At 48.7% G+C, this 25,825-nt stretch overlaps 6 protein-coding genes across 6 annotated transcripts; 5 read left to right on the top strand and 1 right to left on the bottom strand.

Moving 5' to 3' along the window:
- Positions 1-175: 175 nt before the first annotated feature.
- EPUS_04569 (uncharacterized protein) lies at positions 176-3,644 on the top strand (the record flags this gene model as incomplete). The annotated part of the gene is made up of 7 exons (XM_007788845.1): positions 176-248; positions 297-906; positions 956-1,568; positions 1,640-1,756; positions 2,288-2,403; positions 3,113-3,245; positions 3,519-3,644. The coding sequence occupies 7 exons, from the start codon at positions 176-178 to the stop codon at positions 3,642-3,644; spliced, it is 1,788 nt and encodes a 595-aa protein (XP_007787035.1).
- A 1,363-nt stretch (positions 3,645-5,007) lies between these two features.
- Positions 5,008-6,621, top strand: EPUS_04568 (uncharacterized protein; the record flags this gene model as incomplete). The annotated part of the gene is made up of 2 exons (XM_007788844.1): positions 5,008-5,278; positions 5,330-6,621. The coding sequence occupies 2 exons, from the start codon at positions 5,008-5,010 to the stop codon at positions 6,619-6,621; spliced, it is 1,563 nt and encodes a 520-aa protein (XP_007787034.1).
- A 5,299-nt stretch (positions 6,622-11,920) lies between these two features.
- EPUS_04567 (Cytochrome b-c1 complex subunit 7) lies at positions 11,921-12,500 on the bottom strand (the record flags this gene model as incomplete). Its single annotated transcript, XM_007788843.1, has 4 exons — positions 11,921-12,046; positions 12,106-12,159; positions 12,217-12,325; positions 12,385-12,500. 4 exons carry the CDS (start codon positions 12,498-12,500, stop codon positions 11,921-11,923), a joined length of 405 nt encoding a protein of 134 aa, XP_007787033.1.
- A 627-nt stretch (positions 12,501-13,127) lies between these two features.
- EPUS_04566 (uncharacterized protein) lies at positions 13,128-13,924 on the top strand (the record flags this gene model as incomplete). The annotated part of the gene is made up of 2 exons (XM_007788842.1): positions 13,128-13,721; positions 13,784-13,924. The coding sequence occupies 2 exons, from the start codon at positions 13,128-13,130 to the stop codon at positions 13,922-13,924; spliced, it is 735 nt and encodes a 244-aa protein (XP_007787032.1).
- Positions 13,925-18,447: 4,523 nt separating this feature from the next.
- Positions 18,448-22,510, top strand: EPUS_04565 (uncharacterized protein; the record flags this gene model as incomplete). The annotated part of the gene is made up of 9 exons (XM_007788841.1): positions 18,448-18,549; positions 18,652-18,951; positions 19,040-19,064; positions 19,160-19,170; positions 19,222-19,351; positions 19,402-19,515; positions 19,740-20,009; positions 20,071-20,432; positions 20,486-22,510. The coding sequence occupies 9 exons, from the start codon at positions 18,448-18,450 to the stop codon at positions 22,508-22,510; spliced, it is 3,339 nt and encodes a 1,112-aa protein (XP_007787031.1).
- A 1,860-nt stretch (positions 22,511-24,370) lies between these two features.
- Positions 24,371-25,676, top strand: EPUS_04564 (uncharacterized protein; the record flags this gene model as incomplete). Its single annotated transcript, XM_007788840.1, has 2 exons — positions 24,371-24,848; positions 24,898-25,676. 2 exons carry the CDS (start codon positions 24,371-24,373, stop codon positions 25,674-25,676), a joined length of 1,257 nt encoding a protein of 418 aa, XP_007787030.1.
- Positions 25,677-25,825: the final 149 nt, after the last annotated feature.

The raw sequence follows: 25,825 nt of genomic DNA, 5'->3' as shown, positions 1-25,825 counted from the left end.
GGCATCTACTTGCCTTGTGTAAAACTTTGGCTTGCGTAAGACCCGAAAGGAATAACTTCTCTATTTTGTTTTTCTACCTTGGACGCGGCCTTTCTTGGATTGTGAGTTGATGACATGGAACCTTAGGCTGGGAAGGATAGGGAACCAGATCTTGGGCGCGTCCTCACCCCGAGCAATGTCGGCCAAACGGCCAGGTCCTCCCCTTTCTCCACCTCCTATCAAGCGAAAGATAGAATCGACAACTACAAGTGAGAGCTGCCGATCTGTGTTACGAAAGTGATATTGATCCTTGTTAGACAAAGCAGTTGCAAGCTTTTTCAAACCTGCTTCGCAGAAAGAGCCAGAGAGACTGTCATGGAGAATTGTAAACAAGAGCCTTATTGTTGGCAAATATGCGGAGGGACTTGATCTATCTCGAAACACAGCGAAGTCTTCGCTACCACAAATGATTGCTACTTTTGATCTTGATGATACACTTATCGCACCAAGCATCGGGAGCAAGTGGAGCAGATCTGCATCAGGTTGGCGTTGGTGGCACAGTACGATCCCTACAAGACTGAAAGAGCTTCATGCCAAAGGGTCTCGCATAGTGCTTTTAAGCAACCAAAGCACAATCAGCCTGAAGGACAACCCTAAAGTGATACAAAAGGATAGTGTTAGCCTCGTCAATTTCAAGAGTCAGTTGGCAGCCATCCTCCAACGACTTGATCTACCTATCAGCGTCTACGCTGCTACAGGCCAAGATATGTATCGCAAACCGCGGACGGGCATGTGGAGAGAAATGTTGGAGGACCTTGACCTAAACGGACCTGGCATGATTGACATGAGCGCATCGCTCTACGTAGGAGATGCTGCTGGGCGAGCAAAGACCTCAACACGACCCAAAGATCATTCGTGCTCGGACAGGTAGGACAATTTCACCGTAGTTCGCATGTATTAGCTGATAAACGAGGAGGGACCTGGCTGCTAACATTGGCATTCGCTTCTACACACCGGAAGAATACTTTCTGGGTGCTGAACCAGAACCATTCACAAGAGAGTTTGAACCCACGAATTTCCTCGGAGTTCTATCCGGAGAGAAGACAGCTGGTACTGCGGACCGTGAGTATAACAAAATCAACACGCAAGATATTATCCTGCATTGCGGTTCTCCTGGGGCCGGCAAATCAACATTTTTCTGGAAAAGGCTTGAGCCGTTGGGATATGAACGAGTCAACCAAGACATTCTCAAAACAGTGAGCGCATGCCTAGATTTTCCACTCGGTGCTTTCTTACGTGCCAGTCCTAATCAGCTGCAGCGCGAAAAATGTCTAAAAGTTGCCAGAGAGCACCTCGGTGCAGGCCGCTCGGTGGCTATAGGTGAGCAAACTACCAGAACCATGAGCGCGAATTACCTAGCCATGATGAAGTTGACAGTCGAAGATAACACGAATGCCAACCCTGAAGTAAGAGCGTCATGGATTGACCTTGCTCGAGCATTCAAGATCCCTATTCGATGTGTTCATTTCACCGCGTCCACAAGGCTCTGCGAGCACAACGACACGGTTCGCGCATTGAATCCGACCCTGGTTCGTGGCAGCCCAGCGTTCTGGACGTGTCGAAGGTTTCTATAGTGAGGATAAGCTAACGATGGAGCCAGATGAATCCTGAAAATCGGTCCGTATTGCCTCCCATGGCGTTTCGAAGTTTTGCTTCCAGATATGTCAAGCCGGCTCTTTCGGAGGGATTCCAGGATATTACCGACGTGGATTTTGTGGTATGAAATAAACATCTACTTCTTCATTAGGAGCGCATAGCGACTTACGAGAAGACTAGTTTGAAGGAACGCCAGAACAACGGCTTGTCTGGTCCCAGTATTGGGTGTCCAATTTCTCAACATGACTTTCGCCAATAATATTGTGCCAAGTGACTACTTGGTCAACATGATTGATCCAGGTTTCATGCGGTGCCAAAGACCAGCCGGCCGAAGTCTATAACATCCCTGTGATAGTCCATTATTCACAAAACAATTTCCCGGGACAGGACTTCCGACAATTGACACATCTCCAATGCTGCAAACCCATTCTCCTTATCGCTGAACTAGTAGTCTATGTGTTGTTTCCACTTGGGCCGGGACACTCAATTTTGCAGAACTCGAAGCATACTTTAATCGTTTCTATGCGAGTCCTACTTCATGCACTTCAATATCCTCATCATATATCATGTATCGGTCCTAACGGCCTTATTGCTCCGGAGATTCGCGAGTGCAGATAGTGTCAGTGATGTACGCACTAACTATGGTTGGAAGCCACATTTGCTCAAAGTCCTCCGCGCTACTCGTCTGGGCACCAACAAGACCAGATTCCAACAAATTGGTGGGAAAGTCTCGATTTGCCTTGGTCTGAAAGATCTGCCAAGCACACTGTTAGTTGGTAGAACTCCTTCCACTTCCCGAATAGCAGTTTCTTCCACACTTCTGGAGGCCGAAACCAACGAAATCATAGAAACGGCCACTATTGACCGGATACTATGTCGGAAGGACGTTGTGATGATCTACCGGAAATTGGTACGATAAGCGCTAGAGGAGCAGCAACGGTCAAACAGCTTGAAGTGGCTGGTAGAAAAGGCTCCAGCCATGATTCTTCCCAACATGCTACGTCGAACATAGTCTACTTATTGCAATTCATGATGTCGTTTCCCGTCATCCCGGCTGTTGTTGAGATATCTTGACTTTCCGATATTAGTTATCTCAACCTAACAAGATCATGATCATGTCTATCGAGCGACCAGGCGTCCATTGCGTGCTCCTTAGTAAGTTAGTTTCCAGTCTACCAGACAGAGCGTTGGCAGCATCCAAGTGACCATGTTCTTTCATTCCTGTTTAAAGAGCAAGTAATCATTTCAGCACCGACTGGCTGATAACATGGCCAATGCAAAAGATAACAACAAACGTACTCAACTCGCCAGTGACTGCAAAGAGAAGCAAGGTACGGAGTACAAGCACTGGCAAGAGAGCAGTTTTTTCCCCACTAATAAACTCCCAGGAGCCTTTCAACGGGGACGGACCCAAGTTCCTCCCGAGAAAATTGTCTTGCTTAAGCAGGCTAAAGGTACCAATCAAACCTGACGCTAGGGAGGAGTCAGTGAGTGGGAACGACAACCGACAGACTCTGCAACCCGAAGCCGAACTCGCATGTCTACCAATTATGAAATCAATCCTGACCTTTCTGCTCTCCCTTGCTGGCACCCTCATCTGCAAGTATGGAGTACGTAGTTGACCCATCAGCGTTACGAACCGGGCCGCCTCCTTTGTCCCTCAGTATCTGGGTCCGCAAATAGCAATCAGTCACACAGGAAAAGGTTTGGCACTTTCCTGCGAGGTTCAACTTCCTCACAGTGGAGAATAGTTACAATTGGCTGGTCTTGGCCAATGAGCTAGCAGAAACCTAATCATTTTCCCTTGGGGTCCTTTTCAACGACAAAGAAATCATGGCAGTAAACGCCACTGGTTGACAGCCACCACTGACAAGTGACCACAGGTGACAATTAACACAGAGCAGGCTCGGCTGAGATGTTCCATGTGGAGCGAATCAATCGACTTCCTTGCCGTCTTGCAGCAGACCTGCAACCGACCTGCAATCGACCCGCAGGTCGACCTGCAGTAGCCTGCAGCAAGCATCCATTAGCCGCATCACTTTCAACAAAGAAAAGTGCCAAGATTAACAGCTCAGAATAAACTCAAATGGCACTAAATCCAGAGTGATCTAGCCACCAACTGCTAGCCCTTGGGTCTTTTCAGAGTATCCTCCAGACTTGACGGTGTGATTCACAGGCCCTTGATCCCCGATCGATATGCTTCTTCTGCTTCCCCTGCGGGTCCGACCCTGCATCCGCGCCGCTTAGCATAGGTCAGGACGGTAGCCATGGCCTTCCCCTGATTCGTCGCTAAGCCGTGATGCTGATGGACATTTCGTCACTTTAGCTTCGTAGGGTTGAGCAGAGCAGAGTAGAGAAAATTTGCAGCTGCTGGCAGTCGCTGCCCTAGGCTTCATGTCACCGTAGATGCAGTCACGCACTGCACAACTACGGAATAGGGTACGTGGAGGAGGGATCGGAAGCCCACAAAAATCTCAAGCAGCCCGCCTTCACTACATGGAACATGACTTTCCAAGGAACTTCTCTTACCATCCCCATTTTGTTGTGGTTGCTCGGTCTCGTTGCCAAAATCATTCCGGCCACAGACCAGTCTCTGTTGACTGCCTGTGCTGCCACGCCAGTTGTTGCCTGTCAAGATAACTAGTCGGGTTCGAAGGGCTCAGAGACGCCCAAGTGGCCCGCGGCTGCTTAAGGATTGGGCGCTGATCAACAACCACTAACCAGTGCAAAACCTCTCCCCTGGGAAGCGGAGCCGGCAGGAAGCGTGGCTGCCACACCCTCACCGCGTTCCCCACATCCGCCTGCCCTCCATCTGACACCCATACTCAAGCCTACAGCGCACAGCCAGCAGCACCCATACCCCATACCCCATAACCCTACCTATACCAAGACCCTTCACGGTCCCCGGTTCAATTTACTTCATATCCACTCGTTCTTTGCGTCCCCGGTCTGTCGCGAAAACTATCTTTTCCCTGTCCAGATCTCCCTTTCGAAAATTTACAAAAAACTGAGATTGAACGCGGATCCAGGTCAGAAGCTTCACAACTCGGAGCCTGTGACAACAAATAAAGTGTGTCGGCAATACTTGGCAGGAAGCAACAAGCAAAGGATCGACGCACCTGCCAGGGCTGCACTGATCTACCATACTCGTCTTCCACGTCCTTTTCTACCTTCTCAGCTGTACGAGTCCACAACTACTCGCAGCCCACCGAAGTCACTCGTTTGTTAGACGATCGCGAACATGTCGTGCGCCTTGAGTTGAAAAGAATAAGGACGCTTTGGATAGTCACCGTACATATCTTTTCCACTTCAATCATGTCCCAGTGTCCACAACAAATAGAGACACGGAAAGACGATATTATCACATGCGGCATGGATCCAGCTCAGGTCTCAACACCACACAGTTCTCAAACCCTGCCTCTATCTGCATCATCCTCCGACACAACCTCGTCAGCCTCCTCGTTCTTTTCCAAGGGTCATCCCACCAGATCTGGGAGCAATGCGTCTTCGATTGCCTCTTCTCCGGCTGTGAGAGATTCTTTGGACATGTATAACTCTTCGAAAAGACATTTGACCGACGTGAAGGAGGAGCCACTCGAGCTGCAGGACGCCGAGATGATGGAGGCAGCGGGCAGCCAGTCTGGTAAGCTATCAAGTATGCATTGCATGCTTGCTCCGGCTGATCAGATGTCAGGAGATGAGCAGATAAATGCCACCGTCCAATCTCCAGCTCCCCTGTCAACAGCCAATCTACCCTCAGTAGCTCATTACGATTTCAACGAGAATGAGACGGCAGAATCTCCAATCTCTGCAGCTTCATCCTTCAAGAAACGGAGGTCTGGCGATTCTCCGGCATCTGTTGTCGCCAATCGAATTGGAACACGATTCCCCTCGTTTTCCAGACAGTGGAAGTCCAAAACTGGTGGGAGTCCAAAGCTGTCGATCATCACTCACACCGACACCACTCGTTCTCGAACAAACTCGGTCTCGTCGCAACTTGTCAGCCCTGCATTGAGCGTCATTTCAAAGCACGAGAGCCTCTTGTGTTCTTCGCCTGCGCAAGCTGGGCCAGAGGAAAGTTCGGCCGAGGCTGGTTCTGCGTTAGTCAACATTGAAGAAGCGAACGCATATTTTGGGCAGGATGAAGGACAAGCGACAACGCCCTTGCTGCCTCCAATCATGATGGACATCTCCCCGTTCAACATGCCTGTTCAGTCGCCTTTACAGTCACCCACTGTAGCTGAAACTCCGACGTCAACAGGCTGTGCAACACCATCTGGCACTCCGCAGTTGCCCTGTCTTCCTTCTCCCCCTTTGTCAACCAAGCCATCAATTGCCTCGATCCGTCAACGATCTCGAGCTGGCACGGTAGTACCCTCCTCAGAAATCCCACCCTTACAGATGCTTGGCGAGGGCGACGACGATCAGTGGTCGGTAAAGCTTGGGCATGCCAATTTCACAATTCATCCTGAGCCTTACCTACCAAAAGTCTTTGACATGGAGACATTCAAGCAGCTGCGTGAGAATTGGGATCAAGCTCGGCATAGCTACGCCAAGCACCTAGCGCGGACAGGGGAACATTATGGCACCACGTCCAAGACTTACCTGTTGACCGAGGAGAAATGGGCCTCGATTGATGCTACATGGCAGAAGAACACTGCCAAGATGACTGATGCCATTGGCCCTCTCATTGCTCGTTCTAGTAGCGGAGAGGCCGACGGTTCAGACTCGTCGTGCTCGACCAATGTTCTTGAACAACCTCCTTCCAGAGTCATTGTCCCCCGCATTAATGATGCCACGGGCAAGTTCCCTGACATGGGCGATGAAGACATTGTTGGGCCCATGGCCGTCGGTCCGTCAAGAGCTGCAACCATGCAACAATTGCTTGAGCCGACAGTGCAAAATCGCTTGTCCAAGAAAAGAAACTTTCTCAAGTTCTTCTCCGACTTTCTTGGCCGTGGAGTCGGTTCTGGTCTCCGCACGTAGGAAGCTTGCTACAAAGCGACCTCTTTTTTTCTAATTACTAACTGTACAGTCCTTTCGGAGCTAAATTTTTCCCTTGCACAAGGCGCACCTCATTCTGATACGGGTCATCAAAGGTTGACAAAAGGAGGCTAGCGCTACATTTATTGGACGAACGACGCCATTATGCGATTATGACTTGTACATGATCACGTCAGAAGAAAGCCTCACGGCAAGAATGGAAAGACCTTGTCAAAAGGGGCTTTTCGTTTCCTGCACCAACGGCTTCACCCACAGACGATACATATGATATAACGAGACACTCATTTGGCATTGGATACAAAGGTGCGAGCGAATGATGACTTCCGAAGCTCTTCAGCCCTGATACGTTTTTCATTTGTTATGTTCATGAGATCCTCCATGGCAGATGTCCCGGGGTGAGGAGGGGAACATGCATGGCGGCTTTTACCAATCAATCTCGTACTCACCCTCCAGGTGTATTATGACGAAGCTTGGTATCAGCGCAGTCAAAATCCGCATGGGAAGGAGAGAGCGATGTGGCCGTGGTATGGGTCACCAATAATAAAAGGATGTATACTATACTACTCATCATGTGCATGGCTTTTAGGTCTGCAGCACGGATGTCCATACGGGGACGCAACTTATCTGGTAAAACAGATCAAAATTTTCTAGATCCTAGATCCATCAGGTTAGAACTAGAGAATGAGGACATCAGTCGACATCCTAATTTATCAATATACTCTCTCCATACTCGTGATTTTCAACGAGAAACGCGGTAGACTTGAGAGAGTTCTCTGATTCAGCCTGTGATTATACCAAGTACCCCTTCGGGGTGCAGGGATGTCACGTGTACTTTCTACAATCAAGTTCCTCACCAAAATACGGCTCTCATTCAAACCGAAGAGTCTCCGACATGCAACTTTGCAATATCAATCATACATACATATCCAAATGACGTGGTCCCCAAAGGCGCTCTCTGCCTTCAGGGAGACGAAACAATTCAACTCGCAGGGCACTGACAGCACAAGCAGCACCGGCACTACCCGGGTTACGGGTAGCAGACGTCACAGCTGTCATGATGCGGGGAAAGGGTGGGCAGGGAGAAAATGCTAAGTTAATTGTAACTTCGGTTCTAAAAATGGGTCTCGGTTGAACGAACACCCCATCGAAAAACCGGTACCGTTCCATCCAGCCACATGATCAGATTTCAGCAAAAGGCTAGGCTAGGCTAGGCAGAGAGGTTGGTTTTTTTTCTTTTCTTTTTTTAAACTCGAGCGCGCTGCAAAACTACTGTATCAGACAAAATGTTAATTCTTCGCTACGCATGTAAGAAAGAGGGGGGAGGGGGGTTGGTTTGGTGGTACGTAGGTACGTCACATTCCGGAGATAGTCACTGTGGTTGTGGTTTAGTGTGTGTGTGTGTGTAATCTGGAACTCGCCTTCCCGTGTCGAGATCGAACTTCATAGCTAGTATCGACTAGATCAACACGTCCGGGACGGTGAACGGCACTCGGGGGCAACGCAACGCAACGCAACGCAACGCAACGCAACGTAACGCAACGCAACGGGCGGCAGGGAGTTCGGTTTCGAAACTTCGAGCACAGTGAGACTCGCTAACTAACTAACTAACCAACCTAATGTATTGGACATGTTTTTAATCTTCTACCATGTATGTGCGAAGGTGGATAGGTATGTATATAGCCTACAGAGAGTTTGGGGAGAGGGGAGGGCCGCGCGGTCCCTTTGGTCCAGGGCACAAAAAACATGGGTCTGGATCGATCCTACAAAACCATAAGGCTCGGCTTGGCAGGGAATTTCTTTCAGATTCGAGAATATCGCTTATGAGTCGGCCATCTGATCATTGACGAAATAGGTATGTGCGAGGGGTAGATGGGACATACTACACCGCTTAGAGAGGTTTATTGTGCTTCTAGAAGCGTTGTGGTATTGACTAGGCAGAACAGACGGTACATGCGCCTGCCATGCTCCGCTTTTTGCCCGCTCACTCTTGCTCTCGCTCTTGTTCTCGCTCTCGGCCTTACCCTTCCTCCTTTGCCTTCCCGCAATTTCGCCGTATGTGTATGCCGTGCTGCTTCATGTACAGAGACTGTTTGCTAGACTTGGACCACTCTCTGCCGGCGATTGTCAATTTACTTACTGGATGGGTTGATGGCGGGCTTTGTTCGGAGGTAGCCAGGGGGTGGCACAGGTTAGGTTGGTCAAGGGTGCGTGGTAGGGATTGAGGTCAGGGTCCAAGACGGGATTGTGGAGTCCAGTAAGAGGACTGTAGTAAAATGAGAATACTAGAATGGAGGCAAGTAGCAGACAAAGAGCACACAGGAAGGAGGTGGAGGAGGATTGTGTCAGGTACAGTAAAGGCAAGAGTGAGCAAGGCAGTGTGAATTTCTGGGGCATGCTAGGGAGATATGCCTATCGAAGAGGTAGAAAACTTTGATGCTGTGGGGTTTGTGGGGTTAGCTGCCTTCAAAGCATTTGTGGACATGACTGTGAGCATTGTGGAAGCTGTAAGCATATGTCGTACACTGTGGAGCGGGAGGTAAACCGTGAAATTGAGGATTGTCAGTGGGGACAATGCAAAATAGAATATGTCGTACCTGTGTTCGCTGTGGATTCTGTATCACCGTGAGACTAAATTAGAGGAGCAACTGATGTTGTGACATTTATGGGGTGCTGCGGGAAAGCTTTCAATGCTGCAACCCCGCGGAGGGCTGTCATGACAGGAGCGTAGTGTATGCGACCTGGATATAGTAGATGCCAAGTGTTGGGAAGCTGTCTTTCCGGTACTATCCTGCTTCTACCTGCCAATTCAGTCGTAGTAAGAACAATGTCAGTTCTAGGTAGCGATGTTGTGATCCGAACTGCAGAGGGAGGGAAACAACAGGGAGATGGAGACGTGAAACATAAAATGTAGATTATACTTTCTGACACATCATGTGATTCCGGATTTGAATGATACCTGCACATGGAACTGCGAACACGGTCTGTTGTGTGACATAGCAACCTGGCCCTGCGTTTGCGTGTTTCGAGACATTGAGAGCGCAACTGGGGCACTCCCGTGATTGCATAGGTCATACATGGTGATACTTAAAGACCCACATCAAGCCTTAATGAGGCTGCTGTCAATGGAGGCGTGCATGACAGGTCTGTCAGAAAAGAACGTGTACGCCTATTACCCACGAGCAGCAATGCAGAAGTGATGCAGGTTCGTTCGACAACGTTCCACATCCTCCCAACTCTTGTTATCCCCTTTGATTGGATGGGTTGGGTTGAAAATGTGGCCGACATATGCCAACTAGCAGCATGCTGCTGCCATGAATGTTGGATCTCTGTTGATAACACCAGGTCATGGCTTGAAACTGGTATAGGATGCGACGCCGAATTGCCACGAAAATACCGCCAATAGCTTTCGGATCTCCATAGTAAAACCGAAGGTAGGAAGGATGTAATCAGAGACACTGTATGAGATTGAGTTGCGGTTCGGGAGATCAAAGACATTGTAGAGGCCTTGACAAGGGGTTAGGAAGGTTTATTAGATTATAAACTCAAAAGTAAGGGGTCAGGTCAAACAATTCCTATCAAGGGACAGGGACGATCAATATGGCATAAATTAACCTCCAGCTAGGTTTGCTGAAATCCATGCCTGACGTTGAATGTCCGCACTTTCAGGACGGGCTTCCAACCTTTGTATGCAGAGCTGAATCCGAAGAACGCTGCGCACAAGTTTTGGTCTAACGTGATAGCTTCTACGTTGAAGCTGCCGTATGACGTCCTTCAAAGATACAATGCATTAGATATTGCGGGTTGGTGAGAATAAGGTCTCGAAGTTTAGCTGCCATATTCCTTTATGAACATAAAGAGATGGAAGGAGGGAGTGGTTGTGGAAAGAAGTGTGATCAATCTCTGGATTTCCATGTGTAAACCTGATGCCCAATGCTGCTCTGATTAAATTCTGGTGTATGGATAGACGGAGTGCGCCCCCAGACACGTCAGAGATTTGATGGGAGCATTTGAGGCACAGTCACACTCAACCGTGTGCTCCTCAGCTCTAACTACATTTCTCGGAGAAAATAGAGCCACAATCTCAGCCTCATACATCGCCAACAAATGCCCATTCTATTACGGAGTACTCCGTATACGTCCGAAATTCACACTGGGTCTGCTATTATTGAAATGTGACGATCTAATTTACTGTAGTAACTTAGTTCTGAACAAGGAAAAAAAGTTCTAATAACCTTCAATACGCCAGTAGCTGCAATGAAGAATATCAAAGATAGTCTTGAGCTTACTGCTCTGGCAAAGGAGCGTTATTAGACGACATATATCATCGTCCCATAAATCAAGTTCTTCTGGTTACATTTCGTTATTGGCACTCACCCGTCAATCGCTCGGGATACTTTAAACCCAGTGAAATTGGTCCCAGCTCAAAGCGGTTTCTCAGCATCAATTCGTTCTTGAGTCAACTCGCAATAACAGGATTTCAAAACCTGGCCAGGACTGCCTTAAGCATGGAGTCCTTAGAGTGTGCTGCTCGAAATCCACCAAGACATATGGGACTGGCAATTATCTATCAAGCGAGAAAGGACTCATTGCACATATTTGATAGATTGGAGCTGCTAGGCATGCGGCTATGTCGTGTCTTGCACAGATGCTTCGCAAGCCAAAGCAGAATAGCGGTCCCCGTCACACCGCGCAAAGGGCTCTGCACAAACATCAACCTTGGGACATCTTTGCTGCCTGGGAAGAACCCGATGAAGCACCATAATCTACATCCACTGCGTAATCGATATATGAGAATTTGATCCGGGTGCCCTATGGCTCTGGGGGTGACAATGGGAAAGAGAACCAACCCGGTCTTTCTCCTGGAAACAGCAGGTAGCCGCTAGGGGCTGTAAAAGTCTACCTTATGCTTCGTTGCCTGTTGCTAACACCATTTCGTGAGCTCCAGGTGAGTTGAGATATCCAGCATTGGAACATATCTGGTCCAAATGTATATTTCGCAATGGTATGCAAACAATTTGCCTGACGTACCGGATCCCATGAGATATATCCCAAAGTGTATAGTGGCCTGATCGTGTAAATCACGTTGGTTGACACAGTCGTAAAACAGCAGAAATGCAGGATCACCTGAACCAATAGAGTTTATGTTCGGTCAATAAAGGACCTCCGGGCTGGTGTAGTGCGTTCTTGCATATAGGTAATGTATGTACAGTCTTTGTAATGTCGCACATTCTCGTCGAAGGCATGCATGTATCCACCGCGACTTGATCCACAAGTTTGCACTCTAGTGCGATTTTTTGGCCGACGCAGCGACTTGCTTTCTCTTCGGTACAAACATCTCCTCCAGGTCGTCTCGTTCTTGGTTCTCTGCTTCAATCTCGGTGATGATGGGGCCCAGATATGCGATATCCTACGACGTTGTCAGACTGTATACGCGAATGAGAAATGCACTTGGAGGGAAGACCCTACCTCTTCTGGCTTTGTATGCTCCTCGGGTGGTAGCAACTGATGTGACAGCGATGCCTATGGTATCCAACGTCAGACATCCATCTATCTTTCCCCCGGCAACTGTAGAGCTACCTGGAAGGCTCGCCTGAGCCTGAAGACACGATCGTAGGCTTCCTTGGGTGGCAATCGCTTCAAGGCCAGCTGGACAGTGTCATTCTCTTCAGGAATCAGGTCGTCGGCTCTATATGTCATCAGCCACAAGATGGCGATCGAGCTTGGTCGGCATCCAGGGTATCTCACCTCAACCCAAGTTTTCGGTAGCCCTGCGCACTAGCATACCAGTTTGCGAAGGGCACCATCCATCGCTTCAGCCACGGCCGCGATCTAATGAAGGGGGCAAGGCTCGGTTGGGACATATTGGTGAATAGTGGTGAGTGGAAGGCTGGCTCATGTTATGGAGAGTCCAGTTTAGGAGCTTTGATTTAGAGTTAGGTGCAGTGGTGAGGTTGGCATCTCTTGGCGTCTACATGCAACAATCTTTGCGGCGAGCTCACTTTCCTAATTCTTTAGACTAGATATCTTCTCTCGTCATTATCCCTGCGGTAATTACTAAATTCGGTTTAGATTATTGGCTCTAGAACGCACGTTTTGGCCACGCTGCCTGCTATGATTTCGCAACATAATGCTAAGAGTTCAGAAATCCTCTTTTTACCCCGACTCACCGCTCACCACACTCCTGCGCTAGTCACGTGACGCTCAGAGCGGGCATGCCAGGTCAAATTCAAAGTACTTGTAGGTATTATTAGTCACACAGAGAAGGTCTCGTAGGGACTCTTCAGTTCGATTTAAGATCTTAATTCTTTGAAACTGTGCGTTAGGATACTCTGCTGCGAATCTTTTGGATTACTACGTACTCTGCGAGGTCCCGTGCCGTCATCCTTGCCTCGCGCGATCGAAGGCTAAACGTTGCTAGAGACATCACATTGACGATGGTTGAGATACGTTCGAAACCTATCCAGCTTGTCTTAGTATTGCACACTGCCATGGACTACGTATATTGTCAGGGCGCCGGTACAGGTGTGGTGCAGCAAACTGGATGTGCAACCAGAGGCATCATCCAAAATCAACTAATTCCGGGCCAAGAGCGCAAATACAGTGTTACACGCGAGAATCTTGTCGTCGAGCAAATCAAGACGGTTGAAAGAGCTCAGATGCTCGCTCTTGTATATGCACTGGGTTTGGCTCACGGAACAATTAAACGAGATTGTCCGAAAGTCTTTCAATTGCAAAAAGGCACGATCTTTTCTGAGTCGCCGAAGGTCGTCCAGACCATCAAGCATCACATTAAATACGCTCCCGATAGTCTTGGGGACGTAACAAGCACTAATGACCGCTCAATCATCAAAAGAGTCATTGCTGGAGTCCATAGACTATCACGCCGTGGCCTCGAAGTTGCCATAGCTATCTCTAGCGAAAAGGCCAAAGCAGGGAAAAAGGCAAGGAAAATGGCGAGACAAAGGGGCCGTAAAGCTTGTAGAAGCCGTCATCGGCTTCGGTTGGCTCATACTAATTTGGTCGAAGAGCAGGAGGAAGCTACGGGAGATCAAGGGACTTTCGAGCTTGTTACTCGGGCGAAGGTATTCCCAAGCACATGGAGCATGAACAAGCCACAATGTACAATGAGTAATACAACTCTTAGTATTCCATTGTGCTACAAGCTTCAATTACACCCTCGCTATCCAAACCTAAGTTGAGACCAGAACTTAACAATATGTACACGACCAGATACGATGAGACCAAAATGGCACAATCACGTCGCTTGTCGCCGATCATCCTCTGATTCTCCCCTCCCAGTCCGACAACAAATCCGTTGTTAGCCTCTGAATCTTTGCGTCTTCTACCTGGGACTTGACATGAGCCGGACATGTGACTCACAAGAAGCTAGCTCAACAGGACGATGAGAGTAAGGCCTGCATCTACACGCCGCTCGGGTATTAGGCAACAAGTTGGGAAATGCTGAAGCCTCGCACGAGGTGCGATCGATGTCGGCTCGGGCAACCTGCGAGAAGTGCCTTTACTTTTGTCAGTCGTCACTGAGTGAGCGTGGTTGAGGGAAACTGCAAAGCAGAAAGAACCCGACCATCCAATCCCCTTCCAGTGCCGATTGTTAGGGACTCGAACCCTTGCACAATAAAACGTCCCCTATTGCTGCACCTGCTACTCACTATTGCCTTTGGGGTACACTCGCTTGGAGGTAGGACGGTCCATCTTGTTATATCTGGTCTTAAATACCATCGTACAAGCTGGCGAATCATCAAAGGCAGTGATCATGCGTTGTTGCATGTGCCGGGGCCAGTGGAAGCACGAAGAGGGTGGATGGTGGAAGCTCTGAGGGCGATGGAAGCACTGAAGATGGTGAAAGCATCAAGGGCGATGGAAGAATCGAAGATGAAAGCACTGAAGATGTTGGACACAATCTGTGAGACGATGGAGGGATGAGGAAACGACAGAGGGCAAGCGTTATCGATGGGCAAAAGGACAGCAATGCAGGAGAGGGAAGGAGGGCTATTCAGGTCGACTTGGGAGCAAACAACAGCTGTGGTTGGAAGGAACAACAGTTTTGAAGTGGCACTCCGATCCTGTGGGAGGGAAGAAATGGAAACTATAAGATCGGTCTCTAACGATGAGACGAGATTCTCACAGGGCCACACATTTGACTGAGAACGAGAGGTCTCACTATTTCCATCCACATGACGAGCGTATGGCTCCGAGGTGATCAGGAGGGTGCAAGGCTGTTTTAAGCCTGAGCATGCCTGAGCATCAACTATCAGAACTCTGCACGTCCGATAAGCGAAAAGAAGTAAAAAAAAAGTTGGAATGTGTGGAATGTGTTGATTCTATCTGCTCATTTGGCGCCTTTTATGCATCGATTCCTCCGATCCTTAGCGCATGCTGCCCGTCTGGCAGACGCATGACTTGTGGTTTAGCGGATGTATTTGAATTGAGGTAGAGTGCGTAAGGGTAACTTGAGGATCCTAAGAATGATTACTTGTTTTGAAAAGGCATCATTAGCAGCAACAGATAAAGTAATGTTTGATGATAGCAGAGAGAAGCTGTAAAGGTTAAAGGAGATGACTTCTGTTTGACGGCGTACGCAGACAACTTCTTATGGCTGTCCCTTCGCAATTGTCCTTCGACAATCATCTCGTGATGGCTCAGCCGAACAGTGGGAAGTAACAGTGCTTTAGCGTATACTCCGTACTCCGCAGTCGTCTTTTAGCTTGAGCTACTACGGTTCCAGGCATAAATGTTGTTAGCACAGCGCTAATGAAATTGCACTTGGACACCATACTACTTGAAAGGTCCACCTTCAACCATTGTCACCCTGAAATGGTTAAGATTTCTCTGAGTAGGCTAGGTTTTTGTATCTAAACGGGCCACTACATGAAGGGTTATTTTACAAATTGTAAAGAGCATTCAATCTTTCTCAATATCCCCTGCTCCTATCTGGCCTTTCCTTTCCGGAGTCTTCGGCCGGGTTAACCCGAGCAAGTATGTCACATCACGTGACCATGAAGTTGACCGTGGAAGGTGAAATTTGCTACACCTCATTTGCAACCTCTTCAAACCATCCTCAAACCCGAGTATCATCCTGGAAACCGTCATTGGCTCCTAGCAGGTTATTACGCGGAACAGGAAAACCGACACTGGTCCCAGCGTCTTCCACAGCGATAACAGAATTGCATCCCGCAGCGACATGTCATATGCCGACAGCCACTTGCCTTTTCGACCATGTTCCGACAAGTTGGACATTCTCTCCAGCCTCGAGCTGTGGCCAGAGCACGCGCTTCTTGTGTTGCAGTATCGGCGGGACACTCGATGCCTGGATGATACGGGCCCCGGCAATGTCGACATGTATTGTTGAAACACGAGGAACATTCCACAAGATCCGGGCCGTCCGCATTTGCTGGTGGGAGGAAGGCTCCACATGTTGGGCTAGAGCAGTATATTGGGTTTGGTGTTGACAGCTCCAGGACTAATAGACCATATCTGACACGGAATTCGGGCGATAGGAGATCCGCTGAGAGCTCGACCGGTACATCCCGACGACAACATTGAAAGGGTTTTCTGGAACCGAAAGCGGCTTCAAAACTGTCTGTCATGTGTCATGGATTAGACGCAATCTCATGACTGAGACAACTTACCGCGGAGATGGGTTCGACAGTACCAGTGGGTGCAGGGTACTTCAACCATCACACCCATATCAAATTCTTCTAAGCAGACTGCACATTCTCTTAGCCTCTCGCGTCTTACCCTCTCCACCTCCTCCGCCTCCAATCTTCTTCGTTCTGCTGCTTCTGCTAATATTGCTCTCTGCCGAGCTCGCTGGTCTTCTTGCAACCTGAGAAATCTCTCCCTTTCTTCAGCCCTGAGCCTTTCTCGCTCTTCTCTTGCAAGTCTTAATAGCTCATTGTGTTGTTCTTCCCGTAATCTACGTTCTCTACTTATATCTGCAAACCAACTTTCTTGAGCTGTCCGGGAAAGTCTTGCCTGCTCCTCCAGATGTTGGCTGTACTCTGCGGCCCAGTTAATCCTCTCTCTGTCCGGCTTGGTAATTCTTCCGCTGCTCGTGGAATGGCCAGACTCTCTTTTAGGTTCGGTTGGACGCTGTACGATACTAAGTCTCTGGGTTGTTCGCCGAGCATTCTGGTGTGGAAGAGAGGCACGGCCAGGAGTCGCAGGAATCATGGCCAACCAGAGAAGCAACCCTGATTACATGCCCACAATACAATGCTTATTGCGCTATTTTAATAATGTCTTAAGCACTTTGCATCGGTTGAGCCAAAAATTCGCAGTCTGACGGAAAGCTGTTGCCGGCCAGTGTGGTGCCTGCTGACTTAGGAACATCAAAGTGGAGTCAATCCAACTTACAGCCTTATCCAACAAATATCTTGAAGGACGTCAGACTTAAGTTGAACCTCGTGTAAAACCCCACCCTGGTAAGGCCCCACACCTGCAATTTCGGGTCTGTTTTCTTTCTCATTGAACATATGTGGTAACTACTCTAGAACGCGCCAAATTATAATGGTAGACTGAATGATATATTATTTAACCTCATCAGCCAGTCAACCTATCTCTACAGTTCAGGAGAGATAATCCCACTGTGATCATAGCCGCGCCTGACGCCATAGGGCCTTTATTTACAGTTGATTAGTTACGTAATGTTTATTGGAATCAATTACAGTCTTTCTAGTTTACTTATTACATATTGATTTTATTATACCTTATTAAATGATAAATTTTACTGTAAAAGTAAGTTCTCCTAACTTAATAAGGTTTTCCTTAATTCAATTCCATAGCCCTAAGGTCTCGAAACTGAACTATTATCAAAACAACTTGTAAGGATCTTTATCTGATTCAAATGCTAAATGACTCAGGAAGCAAACAACGCTTACATCACTTTGCGCCCAATCCATTGAGCTTGGTGGCGGGTTCCTATTAGCGAGATGATAGCTGTTGAAAAGCGCGAGCATCCTCTTTTATTAGGCCACCGTCCAGTCTTTGTGCTGTGTATGCCAAGATACCCCACTGACTTTCTCCCGCAGCCCGTAGAGAAGTAACTGATTCGTCTGTAAGAGAGTCCAGCATCGACTGAATCACACATTCGTGTGAGGACGTCATTGATCGGAGATTCGCAGAGTACTAATGGAGAAGGCATAAATATTGGTGGGTTGGCTTACGTAGTAAGATTTACCACAGTGTTGTGATTCGTTATTGCGAAGCTTAACCTGGATCCATCCATTCGCATTGGTCAAACGATTGTTGTTAGTCCCTTCTGGGTTTAGATGTTCTGTGTATAGAGCGTTGCCGAGAAAAAGATACTAGCGCTGAACTTACAATATGTTGGACCAAAAGGACCGCGGGTCACGGACGACCAAAGGACAGGCTACAGCTGAGACACTATACTTCATGTCTCCCTGGTAATAATGCGCTCTATACGAGGGCTAGGTGGGTCCGCCTTAATCGAATCCAGCGATTGGGTGATACACAACATCGTTGTGCGAATTCAAGTTCCTAATGGCCAAGGCATCTCATGGATCTGGCGTGACATTGGTGTAAGCTGCAGGCTAAAACATCTCATGTTGCCTTGAAGTCTTGTTACGGAACTGATTTACATTTCCTCGCTGCATTAATGCCTGATGTCGGGGCACGGGCGATAAGGCTACGCAACGCTATGCAAGGCTGGCGGCTCCCCACCTGCTGCTGCTGAATATAGCTGGGGAGATGCTGTGAACATTCCTGCAACTCGCTTACAGGTTGTTGGGACTTGACTTAATCATAACGTGTGTGTCGCCAGCGGAGATGAACATCAAGATCTCTGTCGATGGACAACATGGGGCGCTCATTGCCCGCAGCGACGCCTTTAGCCCTGTCGAACCAAATAATTCGCTGGCTTTGGTGAGGGTACGTGAGTCTATCATGAACCACGATTCCATGATTCTCTCGGTGACTGTTATGGTTGGACCGTCATCGCTAACATATATCTTTCTTGTGGGATCGTAGCAGGACCAGGGGAGCAACGGAGCGCACGGGGCCGATGCCGCTCCACCAGTTCCAGGCTCCCCAGCTGGATTTCTGGCCGTTGAAGTCACAGAGTCCAAAGAGACTCAGGGAGGAATTCGTGTGAATGTAATGGAATCCGCGGGGATGGAAAAGCCACCTGCTTCCGTCGAAATCCCAATACGACAGGACGTCCTGTTCACAGCCATTGGTGGTGATGGAGAGCCGGGTAGAACAGGCGGCGATGGCCAGAATGGTATGGATGGCACGGATGGTGCCATTGCTACTCGTACATCAAACGCTACTGTACGCTTTTCAAACCCAATTTTGTTTCGCAAAAATAATTCGGTTGGGGGAATTGAGATCAACACTGACAAGGCTAACAATTCCACAGCCAGGCAACGATGGTGGCAGTGGTGGTAAGTACGTTGCATCCAAGCCTCGGCCTCCATGATGTTTTCATGGGGAAAGACGGAACGTCTGGTATTGACGAGTTGCTGATTTGAAATTACAGTGCAGGGCGAGGTACAAATGGTGGCGACGGCGGGGATGGGGGCACAATCAATGTGTTCCTAGATGAAGATGAAACCCATCTCCTCCTTGCCTGCTCTTGGGATACACGGCGTGGCAAAGGTGGTCCTGCTGGCCGCCATGGCAACCCTGGCCGCGGAGGTCGAGGAGGACGTGGAGGTGCAGGCTGCACATGGTCGGTTGCCCTTCAGTCCTCAACGCACTTCCTGCTGAGACCTCACCTAGGACTGAACTTGTGGGTTACAATTACTACTGTACAGCCAATTGTGTTGGCAGGAGATCGGAACCTTCTGCGTCGAGAGCTCTCGTTACCACTGGGTCTCGAGCTGGGATTGGAACGTATGTCCCTGTCCACCCTCCCATTATCGTCTAGTAACATAGACGCCTGCCTAGCATGGCGTTGATGGCCAACCCCAGAGCTCATGTCGTTGACGGCGGGAATATGCAAGCCATGATTGCTCGAGTAGCTCAACAATATGGAGCTTCTAGACATCGCCAAATTGATCCGGGGAATTGTCGCTGCGCAAATGGACAAGGGAACTGTATGGGCTGCGGCGCTACAGAAGTGTACGAGAAATTCCAGATGCTTCCTGCCTGCGATGGAAAGGATGGCCAACCTGGTGCCATCATCGCAGATTCTCTTTTCCCTGGGACAGATGGCCGTGATGGTAAGACCACCATATATGTACGGCATGCCGATGGCACTCGCCATGAGTATAGCACACGGTACAAACTCGAGCTTGTTGATTTCGATGTTGAGGACGAGAATGGAGATGGTATCTTTGAGCCCGGAGAACATCTTTTTATACGACGCATAAGGGTCAAAAATACTGGTATGCCATCTGCTAAAGATCACGGCCCTTCATCGGTCCGACTGACAATGATCTCCTACAGGTGGTATGCCTTCACCAACTTGTCCTATCCCGATTACAGCGGTCGCATCCAGGTGGCTCGCCCCAGTTGCAGGGGATGCAGGCCGGACATTCCTTCCGAGCTCCATTGCTGTCCAGGAATTGGTCACCCTCGAAGGATGCATCAAAGTGTTAATCCGCAGAGATGAGCACCCACCGGCTTGTGGGAGCGTTTTCTTTCAACAAGATTTATTGTCTATAATTGCAACGATGCCATGGCTCGATCGGTCTTTACCTTACTTCTCATTCAGGAGGGCTGTTGACATTCAGTATCCCTGTGAGCTGAGAAACTTCGAGACCCTTGCCAGTCTAGCTCAGGGATCCACAAACAAGATAGCATGGGAGGTAAGATCTTTCTTCAGGACATATAAATGCGTTACTAAGAAAGACAATGCTAGGTGTTCAACAAGAGCAATAAGACGTTAGGGCACACGGCGCCGTCGCCGAGGTGTATCGAAGTGGACGCCTCTTTCCCTGCCGACTATGGCGCGCTCCTTTCCTCAACAGAAACATGGTCGGACGAGGTAGGGCAAGCAGTGGCATCGATATCTGCGAGAGAAGCTAGTCACCTCGAGCAAGTACTGCGTATCTCACCAGATGCACAGAGCTATCAACACGTTGTTTTCCAACTCAGCCTCTACATATCAGATCCCCATCAGGAACCCTCGGACGAGGCCCACACTCGGGACAAAGTCAGTCTCATACAACAAAAGGATATCACAATCCAAATTTCCAGCCATTACTTGCATAGCTCCAATTCGAGTTTCCTATTGGTGACAAACTCGGAAACCACAAGACATCGCGCAGAAGCCATGCAGGCCTTTATCCACAATGAGTTGAGTATGGAAATAGATCTCTGGAACGTGGATCTGTACGGTGGACTTCAAGATCGCGCCGAGGAAAACAGAACAAGAGAGTCAGTGCTGACAAGCTACGAAGGAAAGACCCTCCTCTTTCTCGGCGACCAGTTCCAATTCTTCCGCGCTGGTCAGCGCCAAATCACGCAACTGTGCGATCCAAGATGCCTTGCACAAGCCGCATTGCGTGAAACATCCTGCCTATTTCTTGGTTCTTCGGGTCACCAGGGCTTCGAGTCACTTACCAAGGCCCTTATTAGTCCTCCCTCGTGTCGTGTATCCGAGATAGAGCAGCATATTCAGGCGTCTAGCAGATTCCTCAACGTGGAAGAGATGACCTTGTCAATTTGCCAGGAGAGAGTTCTAGGATCTTCAAACCTTACAACTTACGTCATGCCTGTCCAAAGTAGATGGTACAGGCTAGGTAAGGCCAGCCCCTGGTCTGAAGCCAAAAAGGCCGTCAAATATCTGCGCAACCATCTTCCACAAGAACGCTTCTTGGTCAGCATTATCTCTCCCGTCACCACCGACACAATAAAACACGAGTCGAGCTCCCAGCCTTTTCAGGAGAAACGAAACTTCAAGAACTTTCTGTCGAAGAAAAAGTCAAATGCGGATTGGGGATCAATCTGTGTGCTGCAAGGTGTTTCGCATCGGGCCTCGCTTGTTGCAACTGAGGCTCAACCCTTGCAACAAGTCCAAACCTCGTCCCCAGCGCGGCAGTCAGCTGCTGGAAGAAATAGGATCTTGCATTCACACGCGGCTTCGCTCCTCAACCCGTTCGAAAAATTCATGATAGTCTCTTCCCTACCTAATCACAAGCGTGTAGATATCGTCTGGTCCCAATCCACCGCCGAAAATACTTCCCAACCACGACACTCCCAATTCATCGTCGATGCTGCAGGCCTTTCCATTCTGTCAAAGATCAGTACAGAGATCAGTGTGCTCCTTCACAAGGCACCCTGGCCAGACACCATAACCTTCCCGAGCCGAAACGCGCCACAGGACAAAACATTTCAGATCCTGGATCTCCATCTCCCGACACTGTCCAGCCTGCTACAGCATCCCCACGCAAAAACAGTCGCGGTAACAATTCCCAGCTGCATCCTCGATATACTGCACTTCACTCTAGCCTGCACAAAACCACAAAAGAAACGCCACGTCGTCAGGTCGGCTCTCCTTCCAACCTCCCAGCGACGCCGAAATCTCCACACTTTCTTGCAGCAGACATTCTCCACCCTCTTGAGCGGCCACGAGTCCCACGCCTCACCCGAAGCACTGGAAGAATTTCACAAGAACACGAAGTCCTGCCATTCTCGATTTAAGGCTAACAAGCGGAATACCTCTGTGCTTATCATACGCCGGGCGGCAGAGTTGGTGGGAAAGTCTGAACATGCATTCAAGGCTGGGCAGAAGTCGGGATCTGATGTCGTCCCCGTAAATCAATTGCTCAATCAGAGAGAGTGGGATGCCCGCGTCGAAAATATCGACCAAATGGTGGCCAGAGTGGAACAGGAGAGTGCGGATGCGAGAACTGTGTTGGATAGGATGATTTTGGCACCTTGACGATCAGACAGCGGTGAGGCCATCGAAATCAGTGTTCAGCCTGGACAAAGCGGTTCTGGCCTTCTGACCAGAACCATCGAACGGGACTTGGAGGGTGAACATCAACATGGGATAGGCCACGGCCTAGGTAGGGAAATTTGTGCTGTGATGGCCGAGCTACGTGCGGCATCGGGAGAAAGGGTGGCGCTGGAGTTGAGATGAAATGAAACAACAGAAAGGTTATTGAAATCTAATCTGACTCCGGCGCTTTTTCACTCAACATCTATTCATTGCGAACTGCTTCCTATTTCCTGTGGCACTCCAAGCTTGGGCTGATCTATTGTGCTATCCAATGATCACCTTGGACTGCGACTTTGTTAGTTCACATCACCAATCATACACCTTCGTACTTGATATGATATCAATGAAGCTCACATCAAATTTGATGCACAATTTTTGTCCATCCGACCCAAGTAGCGTTTGCCCCCTTTCAACCTCTGAGAAAAACCGATGCCACCGTCCCGTCTTGGAAACCATAGCCAGCTCTGGGACTTGTCTAGACACGAAAAAACTCACCTACGTCAATAAGTCTTGTCATTTAGTCCGTGCAAGTCAATTAGTAGGAGTAAAAAAGTTAATTGATATTTTGCTTTCATCTTTTCTCATGAAAGAGAAGATCTGAGACACTATGTAGGGTTATGACAACCCGCCACCTTTTCCTGCAATTCAAGCTTTACATTATATGCCATCCAGTAAAGAAGTAAGAAAGGATAAGAAGGAGCGAACAAGATAAAGGAAGTTGTTAAGGACAGGGTCGCAAGGCTCACGAATATTAGCCTCCGAAGTCAGTTTTATTGAGAGAGCGCATTCGGGACCCATTCGAGGGCCATGCACAGGGCACGTCACATAACACATGACATCAACGCCAGTGCAGATATATATATCTGTCCCTATTCTAGATAGAATCTATAATCTCTCTGGTGTTAGGCATGCCGAGCGGTGCAGGATGTATGAGATGGTTATGAACCTTACGTGGGAATTCCTGTGGAATTCCATCGGTAATCTAGTCTTTTGCCCCACGTCAAAGCGTGCGGGGGAATGTACGGTTCATCGTCCTGACATCTGGCCACGCCATGGCAACACAAGTACCGCTTCTGCCCTGTCTACTTCCAACAAGTTTGATAATATTGCTACCGTATTAGGTGCAGGCCCAGCCTACTTAGTCCTTTATAGCGGATGCGGGTGCGCCGGGACTTATTCCTATTGGACTTTGTGCAAAGTTCGATGGTGCCAAAGGCGATCTTCCAAGGATTAGAAACATAAGGCTCGTCTCAAAAACCAAGAATTAAGTATATATGAATGCAAACGAATTAAGAAGAATAGCTTAGTTAAGATATATGATCATTTAAGACCTAATTAGTAGGTTTAAATCTGCAGCTTTATTAGATTATTGTAAAATATAAAGACTAGTAGTAGTAATATGCAACTAGGTATAGACCCCCACCTCAGCTAGGGTACTAGGCAGATTCCTGTTATCTTGGCATACAATTAAGCTCTCCATTTCGACCTCCGACTTTTACCAAACAACCCACCTCGAATGAATACTATGATCACTGTTGAGACAGCAATTGGCGAGCACCCTTCAATGACCCAGTCTCTGGAGAATTTGCAATACCAGTACCACTTCATGGACCTTATCAATCGTTGAAACATCCTCATCAGTGCTGCCGGGTCTTTCGACCCCGCACACTGTGACGAGGGATTGGAAACACAACACCAAGGATATCGATCTCGCGCAAGCAGATGGCCAGACAAACACCTGGTAGAGAGAGCTCTTCGCCGAAAACACATTGCACAATACTCTAGTACTTCGCCCAAGTAATGTCCCTTAATTCAAGTACTTCCACACCACCACCTGCTACTATTCCCCAGTATGCTTCGGCCACCGAACCCCCTTCGACATCCGAAAACTTCAATACGATGCCTTCTCAAAAACCTCCTCTTTTATCGCCAATCTCTCACCTTCAGATATATTCAGCACAAATTCCGGCGGCGTATATCACTCCGGTGTGCGGGGCAGGCGCCGGAATCGCATCGGGGATTGTTACATGCCCTCTTGACGTTATAAAAACAAAACTGCAGGCCCAGGGTGGGTTTGCACAGAGGAAGAATGGAAGGATATCGCCTTCCTCCTCTGCGTATTCGGGAATGATTGGAACTGCAAAGGTCATCTGGCGGCATGAAGGGTTGCGGGGTTTATACAGAGGACTTAACCCAATGTTGCTGGGGTATCTACCCACCTGGGCCGTCTACCTCACAGTCTACGAGAAGTCGAGGGAGTTCTACGAGACTCAATTCAGTACGTGAGCTATTCTCCTGGGCAGGACGAATGCTGATTCATGTCACAGATAGTTGGTGGGCAAGCCGGTGCTACTCTTCATTGACAGCTGGTGCTTGTTCCACAATGTTGACAAATCCCATATGGGTAATCAAAACGAGGTTAATGTCGCAAAGTAACAGGGGCGCAACTGATGGCTTTCGAGCACCATGGCATTACACATCGACCACAGATGCTGCAAGAAAGATGTATCGCAGCGAAGGACTACGCGCTTTCTATTCGGGGCTGACTCCCGCATTGTTAGGCCTGACGCATGTTGCCGTCCAATTCCCTTTATATGAATATTTCAAGATGAAGTTCACAGGTTATGGAATTGGCGAGCATCCCGAGCATGATGGTGGCTCGCACTGGGTTGGGATATCTGCTGCAACTTTCCTAAGCAAAGTATGTGCGAGCACAGCGACATACCCTCATGAAGTCTTGCGAACGAGGTTGCAAACGCAGACAAGGCTTTCAAGACCGGGACACTCGCCAGAAGGAATCTCGTACCGGGGAGGCGATATTCATCCCTCAGATATGGGAAGGCCTCCGGGCCTCTCATCTTCGGACGGCATGCCAACTAGACCACGGTATCATGGCGTGCTCAAGACCTTTCAAGTTATTCTGCACGAGGAAGGATGGAGAGCGTTCTATGCAGGTATTGGGACAAATCTTGTACGGGCGGTGCCGGCTGCTATGACAACGATGTTGACCTATGAGTGGTTGAAGAAGATCATTGGTCATTTGAGAGAAGAAGGGTTCAAACAGCTGGAGCCAAAGGACGCTTACCCTTCGTCGACCTTGCAATAGCCATCATTGTGGTCAGTACGGGATCTCTGTCCGGCGTTGCTTGGCGATACTGGTGCATGCACATCTTGTTGACCATTGGGCTTTGAGTTACGGTTGACTGTTAGGGATACAGTATTCATCGCATGCCCTGACGTGGCAAAGGTGTATCC

The sequence above is a fragment of the Endocarpon pusillum genome (genome assembly GCF_000464535.1).
Source record: "Endocarpon pusillum Z07020 unplaced genomic scaffold C723729, whole genome shotgun sequence".
NCBI lineage: Eukaryota > Fungi > Ascomycota > Eurotiomycetes > Verrucariales > Verrucariaceae > Endocarpon > Endocarpon pusillum.
This window is presented reverse-complemented; position numbering and strand designations above follow the sequence as displayed.